This window comes from Notechis scutatus, chromosome Z, assembly GCF_049901735.1.
Source record: "Notechis scutatus isolate UNSWTSFEM ecotype Mainland chromosome Z, rNotScu1.2, whole genome shotgun sequence".
NCBI lineage: Eukaryota > Metazoa > Chordata > Lepidosauria > Squamata > Elapidae > Notechis > Notechis scutatus.
Window position 1 is genome coordinate 120,868,643 of NC_142025.1, and position 10,411 is coordinate 120,879,053.

General features: G+C 46.8%; 1 protein-coding gene across 1 annotated transcript in view; it reads left to right on the forward strand.

The window, feature by feature from the left end:
* Positions 1-486: 486 nt before the first annotated feature.
* ACADVL (acyl-CoA dehydrogenase very long chain) overlaps positions 487-10,411 on the forward strand; it is a 48,284-nt gene continuing 38,359 nt past the window's right edge. The window contains exons 1-4 of the mRNA XM_087947405.1: positions 487-635; positions 855-938; positions 3,664-3,738; positions 10,192-10,264. Of these exons, the coding sequence (XP_087803531.1) occupies positions 597-635; positions 855-938; positions 3,664-3,738; positions 10,192-10,264 (271 nt within the window). The 5' untranslated portion in view covers positions 487-596. The remainder of the gene's footprint in view (positions 636-854; positions 939-3,663; positions 3,739-10,191; positions 10,265-10,411) is intronic.

The following is a 10,411-nucleotide window of genomic DNA, read 5'->3' on the forward strand; positions in this document are numbered from 1 at the left end:
AGGGGAGGGCGCTCTGTACATGCTCAGGGGCACCACCGTGCAAGCCCCCAAGGGGAAAGGGGTTATTCTCCCCGAGGGAAGTGCTCTGTACATGCTCAGAGGCACCGCCTTTCCTTGCAAGCTCTAATCGGAAAAAGATCGCTGCCCGGAAAGCGGGGTTGGGCGGGTGGGAGGTCGCTCTGTACATGCTCAAGGGCACCACCTTGCAAGCCCCCAAGGGGAAAGGGGTTATTATTCTCCCCGAGGGGAAGTGCTCTGTACATGCTCAGGGGCACGAGCCTTGCAAGCTCCCCTCCCCTCCCCAAGGGGTTGAAGAAACGCATCGTCCCTTCTGGAAGGAGCGCTCTGTACATGCTCTTCCACTGGCAAAGAAGCTGGGGGAGAAACCCACTGCGCATGAGCAGCCACGTCTACAGCGCGCGAGCAAACTCCAACTCCCAGCATACTCCGCTCTTGCTCCTCCCCCTCCTCTGACGTAAACGGGGGCGGGGCGGACCGAGCAAGCGGAACGAAGGCAGCAGCAGCAGCGAACAGCAGCCCGCCAGCCAGATCCTCTGCGACCCTCTACCCAATTGCTGCAGCCCCCTCCCCAAGCTATGGCAGCCCTCCGCCTGTCCCCTCGCCTCTTCCAGGGGCTGGGGCCCTGCGGGGTGAGTAGGTGGAGGGGAGGAGGGGCTGGGAGGGGAGGGGGACCTAGAGACGCCCCCTCCCCATTTCAAGAAGAGATCGGACTGCATTGGTCAGAAATGGTCTAGGGTCACCTGCTTGGGCGGGGGCGGGCGGGGGTTGGACTAGATGACCTCCAAGGTCCCTTCTCAACTCTGATTATCTGTTATCTGTTATTTCATTGCAACCCCCTCCCCACTTGCAGTCCCGGCTGCCCCCCGGTGGTGGCACCGCTGGCAGGGAGACTCTACGCCGCCCAAGCGGCCGCCCAGGTAATTGTGGGGAAGGGGCTTTCCGGCTATAGCCACGGTTGGGTTGGGAAAAGGGGTGGGGGGACTTGGAAGGATCCCCTCTTATCAGTAGCCTCGGGGCTCCCCCAGCAGCCCAACTGGCCTCCATGAGGACTAGAAGCTTGAGCCTCCAGCCAGGTAATTGGGGGAAGGGGCTTTCCGCTGGGCTCAGGGCCAGGTTGGGAAAAGTGGGTGGGGGGCTTGGAAGGGCCTCGGGCTCCCACAGCAGCCCAACTGGCCTCCATGAGGACTAGAAGCTTGAGCCTCCGCGATCCTGGCAAGCTGGCTGGCACGTGCCTTGCTTGCACCCGGAGTGGATGCATTGCAAACGTGCCCTGCATTGCTAAGCCCCCACCCCACGGGGGGGCTTTGATTGTGGGTCTGGGGTCCACACACTCACACACTCACACACACACACCAGTTGAAGCCGACCCGGGCTGACCCAGCTTGGAGTCCTTTGGAAGGGCAGCTGCACGCGTCATCCCAGGGAATATTTTGGAGGCGCTGGATCTGGGGGAAAGGGGAAGGGGCCGGCCTTGTGGGTGGGGGGCGAGGTTGGGCCAGCCCCGCCCTCCCCTTCAGCTGGGAATGCCCGATGCCTCAGAAGAGACCCCCACACACACAAGGGCACCCCAGAAATGGAGGGAAGGAAGGAACGGAAAAGTTTGCGCTCCAGTCACTTGTCTGCTCCTTCCCTTCTTTCTTTTTATCTTCCTTGCCTTTTTCTCGTTCCCTCCCTCTCTTTTCCTGCCTTCCTTTTTCCCTCCTTCCTTCCTCCCTTCTTGCTTTTCTCTCTCTCCTTTCCTTCCTCCCTCTCTTTTCCTTCCTTTTTCCTTCCTCTCTTCCTCCCTCCCTCCTTCTCTTTTCCTTCCTCCCTTTTTCCCTCCCTCCCTCCCTCCCTCCCTCCCTTCCTTCTTGCCTTTTTCTGACTTCTTTCTCTTCCTCTCCCCCTCTCTTTTTCTTCCTTCCTTTTTCCCTCCCTCCCTTCCTTCCTTCCTTCCTTCTTGCCTTTTTCTTTTCCCTTCCTCTCTCACTCTTTTCCTTCCTTTTTCCTTCCTCTCTTCCTCCCTTCCTTCCTTGCCTTTTCTCTCTTCTTTCCCTCCCTCCCTTTCCTTTCCTCCCTCCTCCCTTTTTCTTTCGGCCCCTTCCTTCCTTCCTTCCTTCCTTCCTTCCTTCCTTCCTTCCTTCCTTCCTTCCTTCCTTCCTTCCTTCCTTCCTTCCCAAATTATTCCCAACCTGTTTTCTCCTTCCCAAGGTGTCCCTGCCCCTCCCTCCTCCCACAAGTGACTCTCGGTGGTTTACCAACAGTGTAACGCAACCACACAAACAAACCCCTGGCTGTTTGCCCAGAGAGGAAAAACAAGAGTTTTAACACAAATTAAAACCTGCAAGTAGCCAGGAGAACTTCAGAAGGCTAAAACGGCGGAGGAGGAGGAGACGGCCAAGGATCTGCTTAACGACGGAGGGCTTGTTTAACAACCACGGCAAAAAAAGGGGGGGGTGTAAAATGTAGACGTTTTCGTGACGGTGAAGAAGACCTAGGGCTGGTGTGGGTGGGCAGGCTCCCTTGAGCGTCATAAGTCGAGGACTGCCTCTGAGGGTGAAACAACTGAAAGAGAAGCAGAGGGTTTTATGGCCTATTTATGAGGCCCTGGAATCGGTCAACCTGAGCGTGGCTGGGTCGGATTAATTGTGGTTTCACCGGGATTAAAAGCTGATCTTGCCATGCCACATGCTCGAGCTGGCCAGCAAGTTTACCCCCACCCCGTCCCGGCTGTGACCTGCCTCCATCCCGACCTTCTCCACTTCCTTTTTTTTTTTTTTTAAAGAAACTTAAATTCTACTTTCCTGCAGCGTTGCATTTAAATGCCACTTTTATGCAACGTTGCATTTAAATTCCGCTTTTATTAAATGTTGCATTTAAATGCCACTTTTATGTTGTGTTTAAATTCCACTTTTATTAAATGTTGCATTTAAATGTTACTTTTCTGCAGCGTTGCCTCCAAATTCCGCTTTTATTAAATGTTGCCTTTAAATTCTACTTTCCTGCAGCATTGCATTTAAATTCCAATTTTCTGCAGCGTTGCATTTCAATTCTACTTCTTAGGAGCACTGTATTTAAATTCCTCTTTTATGTAATGCTGTATTTAAATTATTAAATGTTGCATTTAAATTCCGCTTTTATTAAATGTTGCATTTAAATTCCGCTTTTATTAAATGTTGCATTTAAATTATGCTTTTATTAAATGTTGTATTTAAATTCCACTTTTCTGCAATGTTGCATCCAAATTCCACTTTTATTAAACGTTGCATTTAAACCCCACTTTTATGCAACGTTGCATTTAAATTCTACTTCTCTGGAGTGTTGCATTTAAATTCCTCTTTTATTAAATGTTGCATTTAAATTCCACTTTTATGCAACGTGGCATTTAAATTCTACTTCTCTGGAGTGTTGCATTTAAATTCCTCTTTTATGCAATGTGGCATTTAAATTCCACTTTTATTAAACGTTGCATTTAAACCCCACTTTTATGCAACGTTGCATTTAATTTCCGCTTTTCTGCAGCATCGCGTCCCATTTCCGCTTTTCTTAAACCTTGCGCCCAATTTCCATATTTCTGTAGCGTTGCAGCCAAACCCCTGGGATGAAGGTAGCACCCCAATAAATTACAACGAATGTCAGTCACGCTGTCTCCTTCCTTTGCAGGCCGCTCCAGAAAAGCAGAGATTAAAGCCAGAGTCCCTGTCCCAAGAAGAATTGGGGAAAAAGCATCTGCCTACGGTAATATGGCCTTTTCTCCCCTCTGCCTTTTGGGGGCCTCTGGAGCAATATTGGGGGGACTAATTTTGATGCACCACGTGGACGGGAGTGAGCTTCAAATAATTTAACAACTGGTTCCATGCTGGGTGGGCATGACCAGGGTGGGTGTGGCCTAATTGGCCTCCTGCGCCATGTTGGGAGGGGTGTTTTCGCCTTCCCCGGATTCCGGAGACCCTCTGGAGTCCGGAACGAGGCCGATTCCGGCCTTCCAGAGCCTCCAGGAGGCACATTTTCCACCCTCCCTGAGCCTCTGCGCATGCCGTGCCCTTACCTGGCATCCAAAATGGGAGGGGAGGGGCAGGGTGGGCGAGGCCCGCCAGTGGTGGCCTTTGCCGGTTTGGCGAACTGGCTATAAAATTAACCGGTTCGTCTGAACCGTTGTGAACCGGTTGCAGCCCAAGGAAAGGCAGAGAAGAGGGGAAAAAAAGTAAATTTCCTTCTAGGTTTTTCAGCTGCTCTTTTCCAGTTGGTTGCGCCTGTATGTGATGTCATAGCAGGGCTCATGGAGGCCAATTGAAGGAGCGGGAAGGGACTATAGGTCCCATGCTTCTCAACCTTGGCCACTTGTTGTGGGAGCGCCATCACTTGAGACTTTCAAGAAGAGACTGGACTGCCATTTGTCAGAAATGGTGTAGGGTCTCCCGCTTGGGCAGGGGGTTGGACTAGATGACCTACAAGGTCCCTTCCAACTCTCTTAATCTATTAAGGATGGATCTCATTGTTTGATGGAGGTTGTGGGAGTTTCACCCCTGGAGGCTTTCAAGAAGAGACTGGACTGCCCTCTGTCAGAAATAGTGTAGGGTCTCCCACTTGGGCAGGGGGTTGGACTAGATGACCTACAAGGTCCCTTCCAGCTCTGATTATCTGTTATTTACTTTAAGATGAGTGGACTTCAACTCCCAGAATTCCCTAGCCGGCATGTCACTTTCCCATTGAATTCATGCCTTCTAGAACCTATTTATTGATTTAACCTGTGTGTTATTTTATTTTTTTCTCGCTTTGCTAAAATCGAGGTATATATTACGTCGACCACATTCCCACCGTTTACTAAGAAAGTTACCCTACTGTCATATGTGGTGGTCCTGTCCAAAGGCAAAAAAAGTATCGGAGGAAAATTAGTAATTGGATTGAAGAAATCCCTTAAAGTTAAAATTGAATGGAAACCAGAAATATTTCTATTGGGAATTCTTAAAACAAAAAATTAGTAAAAAAAAAATATTATATATTATACGTCACATATTAACAGCGGCAAGTCTAGCCTTTGCCCAAAATTAGAAATGCGAAAATATTCCCCCTTACTTCATGATCATAAAAAAAAAAAGTTTTGGAATGCGCAGAAATGGACAGAAATGGGAACTTAAGAACAAAGAAAATCAGAATATGACGGAGATTTGGAATTGTTGGTACAATTGGCTAGAAGATAGACATGAAATTAATAAAACAGTCAAATAAAAAGGCATGACGGAAACTAGTTCAACACTCTATGTAATTAGATTTGCAATATATAATTAGATGAAACTTGGTATTATATGTTTAAAGAAACAACCGTGAATGAAAACTTTACACAATTCGAGAGAGGTCTGGTGGAGTTGAACACTGTTTTGTTTAAGTTGCGATAAGCGGACAGTTTGATTTTACTCTTATTTGTATAAATTGGTTTTTAATAAAAGTATTTTTATTTTTTAAAAAAAGAAAGTGACTCGATCCAAAAAATAAAATAAAATAAAATGCAATACATTTGGGGAAATTTGATCCATGCTGAATTCTGGGAAACCTTTGCTTGGCTGGGGAATTTGGGGAGTTTTGGAGTCCACAAGTCTTAAAAAGTTGTGAAGGTTGACAACAACACAAATAGACAAACCCGAAACTCCCATCCGGTGTTTAATGGGCCACCGCCCTCCGGTCTTCCACCCACAATCTTATTATTAATTTCATACTTCCTCCTCCCTTTTTGGGGGTGTGGTCTCTTTCTGAGCTCAAGGAAATAATCCACCCCAAAACTACTTTCAAGCTTGGACAAACAGCCGGACGAGTTGCGGTCATCCTCAACTTTAACAGATAATCAGATTGGAAGGGACCTTATAGGTCATCTAGTCCAACCCCCGCCCAAGCAGGAGACCCTCCACCATTTTTGACACATGGGAGTCCAGCATCTTCTTGAAAGCCTCCAGGGATGAAACTCCCACAACTTCTGAATAACAGAGTTGGAAAGGACCTTGTAGGTCATCTAGTCCAACCCCCTTCTTCCCAAGCGGGAGACCCTACGCCATTCCTGACAGATGGCAGTCCAGTCTCTTCTTTACAACAGTTCATTTAGTGACCGTTCAAAGTTACGGCACTAACCAAAAAAAATCGACTTATGACCATTTTTCACACTTACGACAGACCTTAGAAAGTGAGTACAGGTCGTTTTTGGCCACAGACTCATCTTTCTGATGGTTGGGGTCACGTCATTCCCCCATTTTCCGAACTTCAAGTAAAAAGGAGTCAAAATTCACTTGTCTCACTTAGCCATAGAAATGTTGGGCTCCCTCCTTTGTGGCCATAAGTCGAGGATTACCCTTAGGTGTAAATATGGCATTCAGCTTTGTTCGGGTATTTTCCCACGTCCTTATAGTTGTGCTTTTAAAGTTGTAGCAACGTTTCGGCAGAATCTCATCTGCCATCATCAGGCTTCTGTATTGGGTTCGTCTGTGAGTCAGACTTTCACAGCCGTTTCTGTTTTAAATTTGGGGCTAGCCTACTGCTGTGCCAGAATGGTTTTTTCTTCATCCTGATTGGTTGGGAGTCTTGGTCTGTGTTTATTGGTCTTGGAGTTTGCTGTGTTCTGCTTGATTGGTGTTTCTAATACCTTCTGTCTGTTTTGTGGCTCTTTTTGTGTCTTGATTGGCTGGCAACATTGTGTTCCTGTATTGGAGGCTTTTAGTGCAGCTTGGCTCCGAGTAAACGGACGGCTATCATTAGTTAGGAAGCTGGGTTTCATCTGGGTGCCCAAACAAAGCTGAATACCATACATGTAAGTACCCATGAAAACTTAAGAAAACATATCTATATGTGTGTGTGTGTGTGTGTATACCGTGTTTCTCCAACAATACAGCCTCCACCAATAGGAAGGCCCAGCATGTTTTATTGGCATAAAATCAAATTAAGCCCCTCCCCCTAAATTAAGGCCTATATTTAACATGTGAAATGGGGGGGAATGGCGGGGGGAGGGGCTTGCCGTTAGGAAGTACTTTTGTTGCATACCCGGATATGGTGCTGCCTGCGTTGGTGGGGCACTTCGTATCGGGAGACCTTCCGCCACCGTTGCTTTCCCTTCTCCCTTGCTGCCGCAGCGTTTAGAGCAACGCCATGGGCATTTGGCACAGCCATGCGCGGCCAGCCAGGGCTCCTCCCTGCAACCGGAGCCCGGCGGAGACACTTGGCTTCAGGCGCTCCTGCCGACCCAAGCTTGGCTTCCTTCCCAAGTCCCTCCGGCGCGAACCCGAAGGGGCCACCAGGAGAGGCCGCCCGAGGCAGTGATAGCGCCCACCCATCCGTGGACAGGGAGGCAAGGCAACGGCCTTCGCCGCATCCTCCTCCCGAGCTGAGCCCCGCCCGAGTCAGTGCCTGATGCCCGTTCCGCTGCAGCGTTTGGAGATGCGTGGGGACAGGGACGGGCTGGGCGAGGGGTGGAAAGGACGGGGGCTTCGGGCTCTCTCCAACGGCCAGGGAAGCAGCGCCGCCATCACCTCGCCTCCCTGTCCGCGGACGGGTGGGCGCTATCACTGCCTCGGGCAGCCTCTCCCGTGGCACCTTCGGGTTCGCGCCGGAGGGACTTGGGAAGGAAGCCAAGCTAAGGTTGGCCTGGCTCTTGCTTGGCAGGCGGGCGCGCACCGCGGCTCGCTTCCTGGCTCTGCCCAGCCCGCACGCTCTGGAGTGGCCCTGGCGGGATGAGCGGAGGGTCCAGCGGGGAGGGGCTCGCTGCCTTGGTGAAAGCTCTGCTGCCGGGAAGGAGGGCCCCCCGTCAGCTGCGCTGGGCGCCCTAGGCGAACCTCTTCGTGCTCTGCCCGGCGCCAGGCAGGATGGCGGCTGGGCGCTTCTCCCGAGGTGGGCCGATCCTGCGCTGCGGCCCGGAGATTCGCCTCCCACGGGTTGGGCTGCCCTCTCGGGCAGGGGAGGCTATGTTGTAGTAGGGCGTCGTTTTAAAATAATTCACTTTACCATCGAAGGCAAAGGGAAGGCGGCGACAGGAGCGCCTGAAGCCAAGCGTCTCCGCCGGGCTCCGGTTGCAGGGAGGAGCCCTGATTGGCCGCACATGGCTGCGCCAAACACCGCGGTGTTGGTCTAAACGCCACGGCAGCAAGGGAGAAGGGAAAGCAACGGTGACGGAAGGTGTCCCGATACGAAGCGCCCCACCAACACCAAGTCAACATCCAAGCTGTTGCCGCCTGCCCACCCGAGGATGCAAGGGGGGAATTAAGTCACCCTGAAAAGACGGCCTAGCCGTCAAAAAAAAAAAAAAAAGGCCCGGCCTTATATATATATATAAGTACCCTTATATATATAAAATAAGGCCCTGACCTTATTTTTATATATATAAGGGTACTTACATGTATGGTATTCAGCTTTGTTCAGGTATTTTCCCCCGTCATAGAAGTTGTGCTTTTAAAGTTGTAGCGATGTTTCGGCAGAATCTCATCTGCCATCATCAGGCTTCTGTATTGTGTTCGTCTGTAAGAAAACAAATATATATATATAATAAAAATAGGCTTACTCAGGGGTGTGGAGATCACCGGGGAGGGGGTTGGGGGTTGTCAATTTCAGGAATAGAGATTCTGGAAAACACAGGCTTGTCAGGACTCAAACCCAGGACCCCAGAGCAGTCAGTGACTGAGCAACCCGGAGCATTGCACACCCAAACAACTAGACACAAGTGCAGGTGTTCGGCCCCCACCCCCGTGCCATCACTCTGCTAAACAGCTAATAATTCCCACAACACCATCAAACTTTTTAAAAAGATGTTGGATAACCATTTTGTCTGAAGTGGTGTAGGGTTTCCTGTCTAAGCAGGGGGTTGGACTAGAATACCTCTAAGGTCCCTTCCAACTCTTTGTTATTCTAATTCTGTTCTATTTTCTATTCTATTTTTTATTCTATTTTCTATTCTTTCTATTCTATTTTCTATTCTATTATCTATTCTTTCTATTCTATTTTATTCTCTATTCCATTCTTTCCATTTATTTTCTATTCTATTCTATTCTATTTTCTATTCTATTCTTTCTATTCTATTTTCTATTCTATTCTTTCTATTCTATTTTCTATTCTATTCTATTTTCTATTCTTTCTATTTTCTATTCTATTGTTTCTATTCTATTCTATTTTTTATTCTATTCTATTTTCTATTCTATTTTGTTTTCTATTCTTTCTATTCTATTTTCTATTCTATTCTGTTTTCTATTCTTTCTATTCTGTTTTCTATTCTTTCTATTCTATTTTCTATTCTTTCTATTCTGTTTTCCATTCTTTCTATTCTATTTTCTATTCTTTCTATTCTATTTTCTATTCTTTCTATTCTATTCTCTATTCTATTTTATTTTCTATTCTTTCTATTCTATTTTCTATTTTGTTCTATTTTCTATTCTTTCTATTCTGTTTTCTATTCTTTCTATTCTTTTTCTGTTCTTTCTATTCTATTTTCTATTTTTTCTATTCTCTACTATTTTATTTTCTATTCTTTCTATTCTATTTTCTATTCTTTCTATTCTATTTTCTATTCTTTCTATTCTATTTTTATTCTATTCTATTTTCTATTCTATTCTGTTTTCTATTCTTTCTATTCTGTTTTCTATTCTGTTTTCTATTCTTTCTATTCTATTCTGTATTCTATTTTATTTTCTATTCTTTCTATTCTATTTTCTATTCTTTCTATTCTATTTTCTATTCTTTCTATTCTATTCTCTATTCTATTTTATTTTCTATTCTATTTTCTATTCTTTCTATTCTATTCTATTCTATTCTATTCTCTATTCTATTCTTAGACTGTATTACTATTCTTCTCACTCTTCCTATTACCTGTCTCCTTTTCTACTTACGGCTATAATCTTGTTTATATTGTTTATATTTGGTTTGATATAAAGTAATATATAAATATATTACATTAAATATAATATATAATGTAATGGAAAGCAATCCAGGTTATATGACTATATAGCCTTGATTATATGGTTTTATTTAGTTTCCTAGTTTGATTTTGGTTGCTGATTTAATATCCTATGACTACCCCTAAGTGTTGCATCTTACGATTCTTGCTGATTGTATCTTTTACGTACACTGAAAGCATTTCCACCCAGGCAAATTCCTTCTCTGTCCAATCACACTCAGCCAATAAAGCCAATCTTCTATTTTTTTTTCCCCTCCCACCGACTCCGCCAGGAAACCAAATCCTTTGCGGTGGGGATTTTCAAAGGCCAAATCATCACCGAGCAAGTCTTCCCTTACCCTTCAGGTAAGAGGGGAGGGTGGCCAGGTGTGTTTGTGGGTCTGTGGGGGCGTGCATTTTGTGTGGGGGGGATTTGGCCGGTCCAGCACATGGGCGTATGTGTGAAACGACCCCTTCTTTGCTTGCTGGCAACTGAGGCCTGTTTGCAGAAGA